Source organism: Stegostoma tigrinum, chromosome 18 (genome assembly GCF_030684315.1).
Source record: "Stegostoma tigrinum isolate sSteTig4 chromosome 18, sSteTig4.hap1, whole genome shotgun sequence".
NCBI lineage: Eukaryota > Metazoa > Chordata > Chondrichthyes > Orectolobiformes > Stegostomatidae > Stegostoma > Stegostoma tigrinum.
The window spans coordinates 22,790,845-22,808,607 of record NC_081371.1 but is presented as its reverse complement, the minus strand read 5'-3'; the positions used below and the strand labels follow the sequence as shown (position 1 = coordinate 22,808,607).

Below are 17,763 nucleotides of genomic sequence, written 5' to 3'. Positions count from 1 at the left end.
CAGTTAATGGCTAGGACTGAAAGGTGGAGTGAGAATGTAAATATGACAGTAAGGAGTTAGCAAGCATGAACAAAATATTACAAGACAGAATAGTACATCAAACATGAACTGTAGATGCCTGCCACAGCGTGGTGCTGCAATATAGTGTTTCAGCAGTAAATCACATCTGAGAGTTAACTGTGCTCAAATATCATGCCCTACATTTTAATTTTCTGTTCTTTAAATAAATACCTATTGTCATCTTACACTCGGTCCTGTAGATATTTTTAATCAGCCTGGAGCAGGTTGGTCTCGAACCTAGGCTTACTGGGCTCTCGTAAACGTTGATTAGATACTCAGCTAATCAAGTGCACAGCATTTATTTTCTCTCCATTGGAGTATACAGACGCTGAAAACTTCAACTGACAGGTATTGCCCATTTATTTCAAACGAAAAGGTGTTCCTGTCAGAGCTAACTAAGTCTGTTTTATTGTACAACAGGTGGACAATTTTTCATTCCAGTCCTACTCAGGATCCGAACATTATCTCTTTTACCACAACATTGATGACTACATCAGTGCCATTTCCTGATCTTGTCCAAATTGGGAAACTTCTTCAACCTTGCTTTCAATTTTCACTGTTCCCTCACCTTCACATTGTTTCCCACTGACTCTTATCTTACTTTCCATGACAGGTCTGTCTCCATTCCTGGTGATAGACAATCAACTGATGCCCATGATGAAGTCCACCGACTTCAAAATTTTTTCTTTGTATCTCCTTCCAGATGACTTCTAATACGTGTTCTATTCTGTTTTCCTAATTTCTTATCAGTTCTACTATCTGCTCCAGTTATACCTGTTCTGACATATCCTGAGTTTTTCTCAACTGAATATTTACTTCCCCTGTGGTTGAAAGGGCCCTTAATTGTGTTTTTTCTATTCACATCTTCCACTCTCATCCTATCCCTCCCCTCACAGAACTAATGATAAGGATACTACTCAAACCACTCCAATAGCCTCTATATTCAATAAATTATTGTTCACCATTTCTAGAACTTCCAGCATAATGCCAGCACTAAATTATACTGTGGTAAACCATCCTGGCTCCTTCAATACTCATGATCACCTTGAATGACAAGGGCAGCAGATGCACAGGAACTTCACCACTGTTAAGTTCCTTTCGAAGCCACACACCATCCTGGCTTGAAGCTTTGTCACTACCATTCTTTTACTGATATTGGGAAAAATCCTGAAACTTCCTTTTTAACAGCACTGCGCTGTCTTGACACTGCAAGGACTGCATAAGTTCAAAAAGATAGCCCATCTCCAACATTTTCAGGGCCATTAGGGATGGGCAATAAGTGATGGCCTAGCCAGCAATGACCATATCCCATAGTCTCATTTAAAAAACAAAATCTCCTCCATTATGCTTCCCATATTCTGATAAGACCATCCCCTCTCTGACGCCCTGAACAATTCATCAATGACTTCCATCAACACAACCTTCCCACAAAAGCCTTCCACACAACTGAATGCAGCACCTACTTTTTCACCCTCTCATTACCTGGGTGCCGACGTTCCTTCTGGAACAAATTTTAGTACATTGCATTTATTGTGTACCATGTAGTTTTCTCTATACAAGGAAAGATTAAACACAAATTGAGTGATGTTATGAAACAGCTCTAGTCACTCTGAAAGAATGAGCAAAGTTTCTGGTCACTTAACATTTAATTCCTTGCCCCATTCCTACTTTGAATTCAGCATCTTAGAGGGAAGGCACCTCAACATATGATTAGATACTTCCAGATTCCTTACTGAATTCAAAAAAATTCAGATTGTAACAGTTTCAATCTATTTTCCTAGATAGCAACAATAGGTGATGATCCTGCCTCTGACTTTTTCTTCTTTGTCATGCCATTTGTTCAATACCAGAGAGCCCCACTGAAGGATAGAACTGGAGCAGATATCTGAACACTTTTATGAAATTTAATTACAGAAATACACATCACAAACATCAGTTTCAGTCTCGTCCTATTCATAAGAGCATGAGTGAATCCTTGGTTATTATGTGTTATACAATTAAACACAATATTCAATTAAAAGTTTATCCTCTTTTTAAATTAACTTAGATTTTGTGTGTATAATGCATCACAACTTCTTACATTTAGTTCTTTCTGTTCATTACGATCCTCTTTGATAATATACTTAATTGCCTGTATTACCTTCATCTACTTCATACAATTGTCTTACTGTTCTTCACACATTCCTCAGAGTAATTCACTCATTATTGCTGCTCCAATTTTATCTGCTAAAGGTGCTTTTATCCTCATTCTGCCTTTCTTTGATTCTTCTGTTGTATCTGGACTATTTCTAGATCTAGCGATAATTGGGTCTGCTATTTTTTGAGTCGCTGGGGAATGCTTCACTGGAAAACTGAAGGAAATGACTGTTGTGCCAACATTTTTTGTAAAGCAGCAGGTATTATTTCAAACAGAGTCTTCTTCTCCAAGAACCAAACACAATTTAGATCCGTTTGTCCAAATGAAACGTTTTACTACAATTTAGCAATTAGTACAGCAGGATGAGGCCTACACTCAGCTTAATGAATACTAATGCTTTATTAAACACAAGTGGTAACAGGATACCTTACAGATTTTGCTTCCAGTTTCACATGACCCAATATCATTACAACGGTTTCTTCTTCCATACCTTCCCTCTCAAACCCTCCTGCAAAGTCTCTGCACTTTACAGAAAATACCTGTAAAGTGATTGTACTAAGCTAAAGTTATACAAAGTGCCTTAGAAGGTTTGGCAAGTGTTTGTTGCATACCAAACTGCTTCTTTAAGGATCGTCTGAACCTGTATACATCATTGATGGCTCTGTAGGCACCAGTTTATGCACATCATCTGGCCATTAGCTTTTTAGCAAAATCGAGACAATATTGCTTTTTGGAACAATGCTATTTGGTGTTCAGGTACGGTATGATCTTGGTTGTTGGAACCTCACAAGTACAAACAGTCTCTGATTTGCACCTGGGCTCCCTTTCTTCAAAATGGGTAGGTTGTGTCTTTGACTAAAGACACAAACTTGTTCTGTCCTTTGATGTCCTTTCTTCTTAAGTATTTCTTTGTGGTCTGTCATTCTGACATTTAGTGTTATGTATGGGAAAGAATTTCTTGTCCTTTTGAATCCCTTTGAGTACTTCTTTCTTAATGACAGAATATCAATGTTAAGTGTACTTAAGAGCCCTGGAAGCATCTTGATGCCATCTGATCCCATCACATGGATAGTATGTTTGTCTGCTAAATCTAAAGCCTTAGCAAACAGTCTCAGAATGAGAGGTAAGCCACTTAAGGTGTCACTCAGAAGGTGGTGAATCTTGGAAATTCTCTACTCAGAAAGCTGTGGAATTTTACTCATTGAACATTTTCAAGAATAAAATTGATAGATTTTTAGATACTAATGAGGGCAAGGATAAGACAAACAGCATTGGAAAGTGGCACTGGTGTAGATGATCTGCTATATATTCACTGTTACATCTCAACAGGTTGAATGAATCACTCATGCTCGTAAATTGCATGTTCCTAGAATCTTCTCCTTACCTCCAGTAATCAATTTCCCTGGTAAAGTATGTAACATTGCAATTCACATTACTTTGGCCTAATTGGTAAACTTCCAATTTCTGGATAACCCATGCAAAACTTTTATTCTTCTATGAGATGTGGGTACATTGGCAGAACTGTTACCAATGCAGAATTTTTTCTTGCAAGAAATGCTCAACTAACTAGAGATGCACACATCCTGTGAATGAACATTAAAAAAAACATCACTTGTCTTTGCTATATTGTGAAACATGTTGTACAAAACTATCATGCAAGACGGCTGTTGTCCTTGATAATGCACCAGCAAAAGAGTACAGATCGATGACCTGCAGCTGATCAGGAAGCTGTCGTTGTAATACTGTTAAGTGTTCTGCTCTGCGACTTGTGTTGTGAGGAGTCATTTCCTCAGACAGTAAGCTTGTTGTCTAGAACCCACTCATTAGCTGGGAGATTGACTGGAAGAGGTATAAAAGATTTGACTGGAGTAGAATGAATGAAGAGTCATGCTAGTTACCAAGGAAGTGTAAACAAACATGGAGGAAGTTTTTCTTGTGTTCACACATCAACTGCACATTGAGTGCATATTATGTTTTCCTGTTAATCAGGCCTGTCAGTTGGTACTCTGATGGTCACATGGCACTTAGGAGAAGTCCAGAATTGGTGATGAATTCTGTTTCCCTTTGTGTTTAGGTGGCTGTATCAGTGGTAGATATGATGTAGTCTCCTATCTTAATCATGAGGATATCTGCCTGAATGGTGATGCAATAGTTTGCAGCCAAACGGAAGATTCCACAGAAGTTCACAACTGAAACCTGAAATGATACTGATATGAAAATTTAGGGCCAATGTTACCTTAAGAGCTACTGGTAAGAGCTACCTGGGTTGTGCACGGTGTCAGAAACCCACTGATCCTGTCCATGGTCAGTTTGCTGGTGAGTCACAGATTCCTTCTGCACTGGCAGATATTGTGGTAGCTTTGCCAGTTGCAGTATATTCTGTAGTCTGGGTGGTATCTGTGTTTCCTCGATGGTTGTTCAATCAAAGTCTAACTTTACTTCTTTAGATATTGATGCAAGCTCATGCCAGGCTTTTAATAGCAAATAAACTATGCTTACCACTTTTCATGGTGGTAAGTCTACAGAGCAGAAACCTCTGAGTGGTACAGGGTCCAACTTCTTTAGATCAGAGGCATGTGACTACTGAGGTCACAGTGACATTAATATTTACTTCAGAGGCCTATCTATATAGTCATTAAACCCTAAATTTTCACCAATGAAGATCTGTGCAATACCACCATTCAATTGCAACAGCAAGACAACATCTTGAGATTCCTGTACTGTATTTTCAACTCTGAGATAAAGAGATGATTTATTCATTGGGAAGACTCTAGTACAACTGCTTCTTCAAACAACTTGTTTAAGGACTGCAAGGAATTAAAAAAATCTCTCTAGAGTTTGCTGCTTTCATTGGAAGAGTTGCAGTCACAATTCCTGGGACTGCATCTGGAGTCATTATAAAACATCCTGAATGAAAAATAAATCAACTTTATAGGACTTTCAGAATTGCCTCTTGTTACATCTGACAGTGTATCTGGATCATTAATCCAAAATGAACAATTTTCAGGCTCTCAGAAAAGCAGATAATTCTCATTCTTCAATCCTGCAAGTCTATTTTCCTGCACACGCAATGTTTCATGTTCCCTATCTTCTCGGCTAAACTCATCAGGTATGTCTGGGGTGCTGCTGAATAAAACTTTAAATCGACTACCTCTTAAGACTCAATGTACTGGAATTTCCATCACATCATCAGTATTTAGTGCTTTAGCAGTGCTAAATATACAAATTGTCTTCACCTCAAGATGAGATGAAAGATTCTTTTTTCTCTCTGAGAATATAATAGGAATGTTGACACACTGCATCAAGAACTGAAGGCTCAGGTAGTACAGGATATACTTCTGGAAGAGAGAGAAGTAGGCCTGCCATGTTATCGGATCCTATTGGACTAATGTCTTGTATTGATCATAGTATGGGCACAACACCTGAACTGGTAAGGAACTTACTCTTTCTCCTGCCCTTGCCCTACGATGCCTTCAGCAAAGATCTCATTTTTTTGAGCCACCTCAATAGTAAAATTGCTAAAACTTTGCTCATCCTCTGTTTCACCCACTGATAGCTTTTACGGCCCCACTCCAAAGCTACGAATGCAATGGACTTCCAAATCCCACCCGAGGCCACCAAACTTCTAAAACATCTGCACTGGATTTATATTTTATTTTCTTCATTCATTCATGGGATGAGGGCATCACTGGCTAGGCAGCATTGATTTCCCATCCCTAATTGCCTTGAGAGTAAATAGTCAACCATACTACTGTGTGTCTGGAGTCACATGTAGGCCAGACCAGGTAAGGATGGCAGTTTCCTTCCTTAGTGAACCGGATGGGTTTTTCCAACAATCAGCAATGGAATCACAATCATTATTCCATTCTTAATTCCAGGTATTTATTGAATTCAAATTCTACTATCTGCTGTGGTGGGATTTGAACCCTGGTCCCCAGAATGTTATCTGGGCCTCTGGATTAATAGTCCAGCGATGATACCACTACCATCACCACCCCTTATATATTTTAAATCACTTCTTTATGTGCAGCATGGTGGCACAATGGTTAGTACCTCACAGCGTCAGAGACCTGGTTTGATTCCAACCTTGGCTGATGGTCTGAGAGGAATTTGTATGTTCTCGCCGTGGGTTTCTGCCAGGTGCTCCGGTTTCCTTCCACAGTCCAAAGATGTGCAAGTTCAATAGACTGGCCAAACTAAATTGCCCCACAGTGTCCATGGATGTGTAGACTAGGTGGAATAGCCATGATAAATGTGGGGCTATGAGTTTAGTGTCGGATGCTCTTCAGAAGGTTGGTGCAGACTCAATCGACTAAGTGGCCTCAACCTACATTGTACAGATCCTATGATTCTGGTCAGATGTGTTATATCACACCTTTATGAAGGTGGGATTTGAATACAGGCCTTCTGGTTTCGATGCAGGAACACTGCCATTGTGCTACAGAAAACTGAGTGTCCGATCCGTGTAGCATCTTGTATTATGGATAAGAAGACGACGACATTTAATAAAGAAAGAATGGTAAAAGGAGAAAAAATTTATGACTGACTTGAAATATTCCCTTCTTATGTATTGTAGGTGAGTCACAACTGTAGTCAGTTCCCAGTTACATCTCACAAAAGTCAAGAGCCATTTGGTGCTCAAAGCTAGCAAGAGGTTGTTTCAGATAATTTTTCTTTCTTTAAAGTAATTTACCCCAAATCAGGAATTGATTACTTTGTATTTCATATAGCTTCAGAAAATATTGCCCCAGGTGAACAATCACAGTTGAGAAATGAACATATTTGGAAGAGAAAGAAGTAAGCTGCCCAGCCATAGCCTATTGGAATACTATGTGACCCTGCATTCCCAATTCTTAATATTTTGCAACTAATACTATTAAAAGATATAAGAAGGTACCAAAAATGAGTTTGTTAAGACAGTAATTCATAATAGCGAACATGAACTTTAATTAAAGTGAAGAGTAAGCTGCATGGTCAAAACAAGGGAGACATCGTTGGACTGAGACTGAGACACAGTGAGTAACTGGAATTTTGGGGCAATGTGGGAATTTGTGGCAGAGGGGCAAACAGATGCTTTAATTAAGGTTTACTCCAAGAAATAAATTTTCCAGCAAGAGATCAAGAGAGCAAGTAAGATATGGATCAAGATGCCTGCTTATAGTTAGGCCAACAGTGGGGTGGAAGAACTGGTTATGAATAGGTTTAGTCAGTATTTCCAATCTTGATGCTAGGGAGACTAGAATACATGAGAAACAAAGCTAAACAGTATGTTGCGTGGAGCATAGTATAAACCATGAGATGAAAGCGGCATGCAGCATGAGAAATGCAGTTGTTATTGTTAACTTCAATCTGTATATAGTCTAGGTAAACCAATTGAGCATGAAAACTGTGGAGGACAAATTTCTGTACTGTGTTAGGGTTGGTTTTCTACAGCATTATGTTGAGGAACCAACTAAAGGGAATGCTATTTTAGGTCCAGTATTATGTAACTTCCCCCACCTGCATCCAACCTACAACCACCCCACCCATTCTCCCTCCTGCCTCCTTGACCTGACACAACCTTCCGTCTTCTCTCCCACCTATCCACCCCATGCATCCCACTGACCACTCCCTACCTGCAGTCACCTATCACCATCCCACCTACCTTCCCTAGACCCACTCCTCGTTTTTTTATTTCCCTGCTACTTTCACCCTCCCCATTTCTGAAGAAGGGTCCCAACCCAAAAGGACTAATTAATAATCTTGTTCTAAAAAGAATCTTGGAGGAATGTATGCCAAAAGTATGATATTTTATATTTTGTTGTTTCAAGAGTGAGGTAATTCATTCTGAAGTAGAAGTGTTAAATTTGAATAAAGAAAATTATGAAGGCACAAAATATAACTTAGCTGAGGACTGGGAAAGTACATAAAATGGCATAACTTTATACAGGCAATTCATATTATTTAAAAGAAGTATTACATGAATTACAGCAATTATACATTTCTATAAGATGCAAAATCTTTACCTAGATTAGCCACCCATAGCTGATAAAGGAAATTCAGGGTTGTATAAGATTAAAAAAAAAAGCCCATAAAGTTGTCAGAAATAGCAGTAATTCCGAGGATTGGGAGGTTTACAGAATATACCCAAGGGGAGCCAAGAAACAGATACAAACAGGAAAAATAGAATATGAATACAATCAAACAAAAAACACAAAAGTGTCTATAAGTATGTAAAAAGGAAACATGCAGCTGAAATGAATGTTGGGTCCATTATACATTGTCCGAATAATTTATAATAGAGAATAGAGAATAGGCAAAGAAGTTAAGTGATTACTTTGTGCCCATTTTCACTGAGGAATATACCAGAAAACTCTCACAACTAACGATTCCAAGTGGCTAGGGAAAAGGAGGGCTTGAAAGAAATTAGCATTAGTAAGAAGATTGTACAGGAGAAATTAATGGGACTGAGTTTATAAATCCTAATGACAAGATGGTGTACATCCTAGACTGTTGAAGGAGGTGGCTAAAGAGATAGTCAATGTACTGTTGATTAACTTGCAAAGATTCTGGAATGTTTCCTGCAAATTAGAGGAGAGCAAATGATACTCCATTACATAAGAATGGATCAAAAGAAAAACAAGAAAAAAATTTGTTCGCCTCACATCATTAATAGAGAAAATAAGAATTTATGACAAAGGATGGAATAAATGGATATCCGGTTGATAATTATCCATTTGTAATGACCTGAAATAGTCAGCATGGAGTTGCAAATGGAAAATCATGTTTGATGAATCTGTTGGAATTTTTTGAAGATACTAGAAAATTGATAAAGGGGAGCTGATGGATGTAGTATACTTCAGTTTTCAGGATATGTCAAGAATTTGGCAAAGTGCTATTCACCTGAATGGCTCCCTGTTACCAAGGGTCTGTGATCAGTTTGCTCATCTTCCTTGCAGTCCCAATTCTCTCTGCAAAGCTTGCCAGAACCTTGTAATTGCAGGGGCTGAGGTTCCTTAGTTTTAACTCGCGTCCTCATATTTGTCTCAGTTTTATTCACACCCTCCTGTCCCTTATCACAGACTAATTTTGAATCACCTAGACTGAAGGATGTGACCACCCTCTGAAGTGTTCAGGTAATGTTCCCCTTCTCTGCTATGGTGCGATGTCTACTGCTAAGACTCTAGCTCTTCCACTCAGATCTGAACTTGCTGAACAAAAACTGTTTTTGCTTTGGTTGGCGATGGCGACCAGCAGCTTCCAGATCTGACAGCAACACCACGTTGCCCATCCTGCCATCACTATTGTACTTGATTTAATTCATATATTGACCACACGATATTTACTACCCTTTATACTTTAATGTAATAATGTCTTGTTTTTATAAAGTAAAATGAAGAAAATCACTAGTATCAACCTAATTTTTAAGCAGTTAGTTATTGTTAAGAAAAAGGACTAGAAACGACTAAACAAAAACTGAAGACCTTATTTTTACTTCAAAGACTAGAAATATTCACTAGTTCTACTCACCAAACAGCTTCTTTCCCAACAGTTGTGTAATACTATGGTTTACACTCCACTGCTGTTCTTACTAAAGGTCGGTCTCTCAGTCCAAGCCTTTTATCTTCTCCCACTCACCTCTTGCTTTGGGGAGTTTACTTCTTTCAGTAAACTCTAGTTAAAGCACCAGGATCCCACATTGCACCAAATTTACAATTTGAATCAAATTTCCAATAGTATAGTCAGTACAATCAGCCTTTGTCTTACTCTGCTGTAGTGTCAAACTGACCATGAAATGAACGAATCCCCTTACACGTAAAGATCTGTTCAGAGAATCTATGTATCTGTCTTTACTAAGGAAGGAGATGCTGGCCTGATGACGAGAACAGAGGAGGAAACCATCAGTAAAAGGGTTCAGAATTAACAAGTAGGAAGTGCTGGAGAGGAACTTGGAACTTTAAGCTGACGAAGCAGTGGGGTTGAATGAGATGAGTCCAAGGACACTGACGGAAATGACAGTCAAAATTGCAGGAGCATAGGCCATAATCTTCCTGCTGACTCAGGGGAGGTGTCAAAAGAAAGTAAAATTGCAAATATCATGCCTGCATTCAAATAGATATTTTAAAGATAAAACTAGCTACAGATCAGTTAGTTTAATATTAGCGGTGGGAAATTATTAGTGATCTAATTAGAAATCACATGGGTAAAACTGAGTTCATTAAAAAGAGTCAGCGTGGATTTCAAAAGGGGAAATCATGTTCAACTAGCTTGCTGAAGCTTTTTAGAGAATTAATATAAAGGAGATGAAGAAACAAAATATAGTAAACTATAGCTGGATCAAATTGTTTCATTTAATGGTGTTGCAGTAGGTTGTTTTTTTTTTACGCTGAAGATTAGAAATGATAGATTATGCAATTATCAAATAAACATCACCTTCTCTAAACCATTTTGGTTGTTGTTGATCTGTTTATTTTTGTACTGATTAATTAAAATGGCCAACCAAAGACATTTAGTCTGGCCAACAGCTATCAAGATCTTCTTTAATTGCAGAAATCAGATTCAGATGATGCCCTTGGGATTCGATCTGTCATTTATATTGAAGCCTGAGAGGATCAGCAGGACCTCTCACTAGGCTCAATCTATCAGGAATACTTTCTTCCTTACTTTAACAGCTGGACATTGCTTACTATAGATCCCACAGTCATTTTAGTTATGTAGCCTATTGCTAAGGTCCAGCAATTAAGTCTGATCAAGCCTGCCTGCTGTAGCCACCATCCTCTTGTTTTGTTCTCGTATTCAATTTAAAATTGAGCCCTTTTAGTAAAAAGAGACCAAACTATCACACTGTAAAATCATTTTAATATCTGATTAATTGGGAATTGGTATTAGTGAATTGAGTTTTCTGATCCTGCAACTGGAGATATAGGGAAATTTCTGTTGACAAGTTTCAGTGCTGAAGACAAGGTTCTCCTCATTACTCAAACTTCCTGCATTCAGAGGATGACTTAGAGTCCCAGGTTCAGAAACAGGAAGATTTCCTCTTTTATTTCTTATGCTAATGCTTATCTAAATCCTTCTTCAAAGTACGTTCCAACCTTGCACCCTAAACTGAAATGATGATTGAGGTAATTCAACAATTTATTCAAAAGCAATTGCTTGTCTGGAGATGAGGATGTGAATTTACACATTTAATTACAAGGTGAGCAAGATATGGGTGTGACCAGTGCTGGAGAGTGTTATATTTTTGATGACAGTGCTGAGGTCTATCCTACATACAGCCCAATAGAAGTCTAATCTGCTTCAAAACTCTCCTGCTTCAGCTAAACAAAACGTTCACACTCACAAGATGGGCTGCAGTAGTAATAAGTCTTTTAAAACATTTATCTCAGTCATAAAAGAGGTTTCTAATCTTGTAAAATATGAAGGTATTTTATGCCTTGGAGAAGTATCACTGGAGTAACATTTAATGAAAAGTTTCATTTTTTCAGACTGACCTGCATTTATACCCAGGGCATCAAGAGTCAAAACTCGATAGCCCTTCCCCTAGTAATCGTTGTTGAATTGTTTTAATATTGAGGAGAAGAAAAGTAGTGATTAAATAAAAAGAACATTCAATTTAAGTTGAACAGAAAGGAAATTTTTGCATCTAATAAATTCATCAGGTTGACAGTCTCACCAAGAATATAAAGGAAGATTTTGAACATGTTCCAAAACTGGGTTACTTATTATTGTGTTAACTTGAGCTAGATTAGATTCCCTACAGTGTGGAAACAGGCCTTTCGGCCCAACAAGTCCTCACTGCCCCTTACAGCATTCCACCCAGACCAATCCCCTTATAACCCACACACCCCTGAACACTACAGGCAATTTAGCATGGCCAATCCACCTAGCCTGCACACCTTTAGACAGTGGGAGGAAACTGGAGCACCCAGAGGAAACCCACACAGACATGAGGAGAATGTGCAAACTCTGCACAAACAGTCGCCCAAGGAATCGAACCCGGGTCCCTGGTGCTGTGAGGCTGCAGTGCTAACCACTGAGCCACCGTGCCGCATAGAGCTGGATTACCTGGCCCTTGATGAACTTGTAGCTAAAATAGTAGACTTACCCAACTTTAGCGCAGCAATTCAAATCTTCTAATTCTGCACCAGCAACATTCTCGTGATTCACAGACTCAGTTTCACAAGTAGGCATGCTCACTACAGAAACGAATAGATCAAAAAGGAATAAGAAACAAAAACAACAAGATTAATACAAAAGTACTAATACAGTCTGAAAAATAATCAAAATCAAATGAACCTATTGATGCATGATTAACTGCTGAGTGAACTTTTAATTGAATTATAAGCATCAAATATCCCATTGCAGATGAAAAGTTAACAGTACTCAAAACAATCAGATATTTTGAGCAATTTTTTCTAATTAAATACATATTGTTCTTAACAGAAAAAATGATTTTGTCAATCTTCAAGCTAAAAAATATGATGGAAGTACAAACTGAATGAGATAAATGGCAGAAATCTAACCAAAGAGGTCAGCAGGTTTTTAATTACAATAATGAGGATTATTTCACTAAAATACAGAATATTGCAATGAAATAATCTAATTGATCCATTCAGATGAAATTTTAAATGGGTCAACCTCTTTGTTAAAAATGGTAAATGTCATTGGTTTGTTCACAATTGCACATTGTGACAATCTTTTTCAGTCTATAGTTTCTTTGCTAAACATTAAAATTTCAGTGAAATGCAGTAATTCTAAAATGGCCATTTTGAATGAGGGTTGCTGGAAGCATCAGTCAAATCTGGATATCTTGGTAACGAACCATATTTTAGTGATAACACTCAATTTAAATATTGCTTAAGCACTGTATGATACCCGCTTCAAATCTTAAAACAGAGACGTAGAAACAGGTAGCAACAATATGCCCTTTGTGCCTGGTCCACAATTCAGTATTATCATGGTTGATCTTCTGAGCTTAATGCCATATTCCTGTTCTCTACTCCTATCCCTTGATGCCTTTAAAATCTAAAGATTATCTACTTTTTTCTTGAAAATATTCAGTGGCTTGGCTTCCACTGGTTCACTACACTTCAAGAGGAGAAACGTTTCCTCATGTCAGTCCTAAAACACCTACCTCACATCCCGAGACTGTGATCCTGGTTCTAGATTGTCCAACCAGCCAAAATATCCTCCCTCCTTCTAATTAGTCCAGCCCTATTAGTACTAAATATGTTTCAATCAGATCTTGTCTCATCCTTCTAAATTCTCATGGAACCTGCTTCACATTTAGCCACAGAGAATGCATCTGCTACATGTTTGCCTATTCGCTCAACTTATCTAAATCACCTTAAATCCTCTTCAGTCATCTGACCCCATCCCTGGATCTCATGTGGTACACATGGATATGGAATGCAATGCAATGATTTAAGTCATGAAGCCATAATTAACATGGAGACTTGTTGTGAGATAAATAAAGATGGATAGATCAAGAGTGATCTACATTATTCCAGACAGATACAAGACCATTGAAGTGAAGAGTGGTGCAAGGGGATTGTGGTCAGCTGAATGAATGCACATCACCAGAATAAGCTTCCTGATCAAAAATAGTGGATAAAATCTCTAACTTAGAGTGACAACACAGGACATCCACTCCAGTTTTTTATGAAAGATGGTGCAAGTCTGCAAGACAGATCCTTGATGAAATAACATTCTTTGTTGGACTTGAAAGTGAATGTCATACTCTTTATTATAATAGTGCTAAAACATATCTGGAGGTGAAATGAATCCTAGCCCTGTGGTCCAACCAAGAAGAAGCCAACTATTGCTTCATAGTACATTTGCAGCCAGTACCACTCAGCCAGTCAACAGGTACCAACACCTTCCACCCCAACCTTCAGTTCACCTGGGCCATCTCCAGCACATCCCTCACCTTCCTGGACCTCTCAGTCTCAATCTCAGGCAACCAGCTTGTAACTGATGTCCATTTCAAGCCCACCGACTCTCACAGCTACCTAGAATACACCTCCTCCCACCCACCCTCCTGCAAAAATTTCATCCCCTATTCCCAATTCCTCCGCCTCCGCCGCATCTGCTCCCACGATAAGACATTCCACTCCCGCACATCCCAGATGTCCAAGTTCTTCAAGGACCGCAACTTTCCCCCCACAGTGATTGAGAACGCCCTTGACCGTGTCTCCCGTATTTCCTGCAACACATCCCTCACACCCTGCCCCCGCCACAACCGCCCTAAGAGGATCCCCCTCGTTCTCACACACCACCCCACCAACCTCCGGATACAACGCATCATCCTCCGACACTTCCGCCATCTACAATCCGACCCCACCACCCAAGACATTTTTCCATCCCCACCCCTGTCTGCTTTCCGGAGAGACCACTCTCTCAGTGACTCCCTTGTTCGCTCCACACTGCCCTCCAACCCCACCACACCTGGCACCTTCCCCTGCAACCGCAGGAAATGCTACACTTGCCCCCACACCTCCTCCCTCACCCCTATCCCAGGCCCCAAGATGACATTCCACATTAAGCAGAGGTTCACCTGCACATCTGCCAATGTGGTATACTGCATCCACTGTACCCAGTGTGGCTTCCTCTACATCGAGGAAACCAAGCGGAGGCTTGGGGACCGCTTTGCAGAACACCTCCGCTCAGTTCACAACAAACAACTACACCTCCCAGTTGCAAACCATTTTAGCTCCCCCTCCCATTCTTTAGATGACATGTCCATCATGGGCCTCCTGCAGTGCCACAATGATGCCACCCGAAGGTTGCAGGAACAGCAACTCATATTCCGCCTGGGAACCCTGCAGCCTAATGGTATCAATGTGGACTTCACCAGTTTCAAAATCTCCCCTTCCCCCACCGCATCCCTAAACCAGCCCAGTTCGTCCCCTCCCCCCACTGCACCACACAACCAGCCCAGCTCTTCCCCTCCTCCCACTGCATCCCAAAACCAGTCCAACCTGTCTCTGCCTCCCTAACCTGTTCTTACTCTCACCCATCCCTTCCTCCCACCCCACGCCGCACCCCTCTCTACCTACTAACCTCATCCCACCTCCTTGACCTGTCCGTCTTCCCTGGACTGACCTATCCCCTCCCTACCTCCCCACCTATACTCTCTCCACCTATCTTCTTTGCTCTCCATCTTCGGTCCGCCTCCCCCTCTCTCCCTATTTATTCCAGAACCCTCACCCCATCCCCCTCTCTGAAGAAGGGTGCAGGCCCGAAACATCAGCTTTTGTGCTCCTGAGATGCTGCTTGGCCTGCTGTGTTCATCCAGCCTCATTTTATTATCTTGGATTCTCCAGCATCTGCAGTTCCCATTATCTCTGATGCCACTCAGCCAGTCTTGACATTTATGCCTTTGCAATATGCTTGCCACTTTGTAATAAAATTGATGCTGAGTTTTCCTTTTGCACAAGAAAAGAAAACATCAAATGCACAATTTGTCCTCATCACATTAAAGAGATGTGTGGGTTACTTTTATGGATATCACTGTTTATCAGAACACAATCAGCAAGTGCGCTGAATGGAATAGGAAAGGTGAAATCAGTGGAAATCTTAATCACCAAACAATCACTGCAACATTTTAGAAGTAAAGGATATAATTTGATGTTTAGCAATCTCTAAATAAAGAACTAGAGACACTTGTGGACTCTATGGACAGGTTGGATACAGAAGTGTGAAACAATCCAGACGTCAGATGTTTTGCCACCAAACTAATATTCATTGTGCAAACATATACATTGTGCCAGTTTACGGGCTAAATTATGATTGCGATATTTTCAGAACATGTCAAAAATTCCATCTCCAGAGAACCAGCAAAAATTAGAAAATGATGTACTTGTCATAGATGGACACACTTCTTCCTATACTATCAAGCCTAATGGAGTTGAGTATTGTCCATGTATGAAAATTTAGAGGGCACAAGGATGCCATTACCTTCTCAGCAATTTGTCTTGCACTGAAATTTGCTTGAATGTAGATTGATCAACTGTCACAACTTTGAGTCAGATGATAATGTTTCACTGATTTGCACATTTAAGACAAAATATGTAAGTACGTAATAGGTAACAAATAAGTAAAATAAAACAGGGAAAGAAACATATCACCTCAAACCCTCATCTCAACCACCAATCTCTATTATGAGTGAAGGGCTGTTTACAGCTAAATGATTGCACATTGGTATGTTGGATGATAAACATGTACAAATTTTTCTCTGAATTTCAATTGTCTTTCCTGGAATAAATGGTTGACTTCCACCTCAGCAATGGACATAAAACACCTATATAAGTAAAGTCACCATAAATCCAACCTCCACAGGGCTGCCCTCTTAGAGGGTGGTGGTGGTTGAGCCTGATGGTCAACACACTTTAAATAAGGGGAGAGGTTGAGAAGGACACCCCTTCACAGTAACCTCAGCCATTGTGAGAATTTAACCTACGCTTTTAGCATCACACTACAACACAAACCAGCTGTGTAACCAACTGGACTATCTGTTGTACATTTTCAGGTAAACAAGGCTATACGCCAGGTGCAGAAAAGTGTTACTAGACTTGTTAGGTGGTTGTCTTTGACTGGTGCAGATGTGTTGGGCTGAAGGCCCTATTTCTTAGAGGTCCTCAATGAAGTATCTTTTAACCATTTCTTAGACCACCAAATTCAAAAATTCAGTAATAGTGCTCATATGACAGCACTGCTAGTTGAAAGAAAGTCCATAAAATCTAGTATTTTTCATTATGTTTGGAAAATCTTTGATAACACTCACTATTCAAACTTGTAGCTTTTGCTTCTGATGTTTTTAAAATATTGTTTCATTGGTTTTAGGGACTACCAAGATGAGAACGCAAAGACAGAATATATTGTTTAATCGTGACTAGCTGTTAAATAGTTTCCAGAAGGAAAGACTGGCCACCTCAAAAATAAGGGTTAAGGTATTGTTGCATGAGCTAATGTGAACTTAGGCTAAGACAGGTAAACAGGCTTTGGCTTGGATCCATCGAGAGCAGGGAGACTTTATTCTACAATTATGCACACAAGAATGCATTTGGGAGTGCCTTATTTAGGAGATATTCGATTGGATGTTATTGCCATCTCTTTCTATGATATGTGTATTGTGTAGTGTAGAGAGTAGTGATTGCAGTGAAGACATCGAGGTAGATCTCACTGAATGAGTTCCCTGGTTGGAGGAGCTAGCCTACTAACATAAAAATGACTGGTGATGGAATATTGACCATCATGGAGGTATTTCACAAAGCATAACTTCTAAATGTTGTCTAGTATGTTGAAGGGTAGTCACCTTCCAATCTTTTGAAAAAAGCATTGTAAACAAGATGTGGTGTATTGCATTTCTGAAACTATTTACAGGTTAGATGAAAAGGCTCTATATTGCTACAAAGGCTGTTACAAAGATCCAGATTTTAGGTCTGTCTTTCACACAATCTCTCTAAGTCCTCATGACATTGCCACAGTTGTTAATGCTTATTGCATTCAATCAAGTGGTAGCCCTTTCAGATCTTTCCAGCCCAATAAACAACAATAGTTATGAGTGTTCAGTGCTAACAGAA

The 17,763-nt window shown here is 39.5% G+C and overlaps 1 protein-coding gene across 16 annotated transcripts in view; it reads right to left on the bottom strand.

Annotated features, from left to right (window-relative positions):
• LOC125460699 (voltage-dependent L-type calcium channel subunit alpha-1C-like) overlaps positions 1 to 17,763 on the bottom strand; it is an 814,036-nt gene that overhangs the window by 346,548 nt on the left and 449,725 nt on the right. For all 16 annotated transcript variants that reach the window (XM_048548420.2, XM_048548421.2, XM_048548422.2 and 13 more), the window contains one exon: positions 12,285 to 12,375. In XM_048548420.2, coding sequence (XP_048404377.1) covers positions 12,285 to 12,375 — 91 coding nt within the window. The remainder of the gene's footprint in view (positions 1 to 12,284; positions 12,376 to 17,763) is intronic.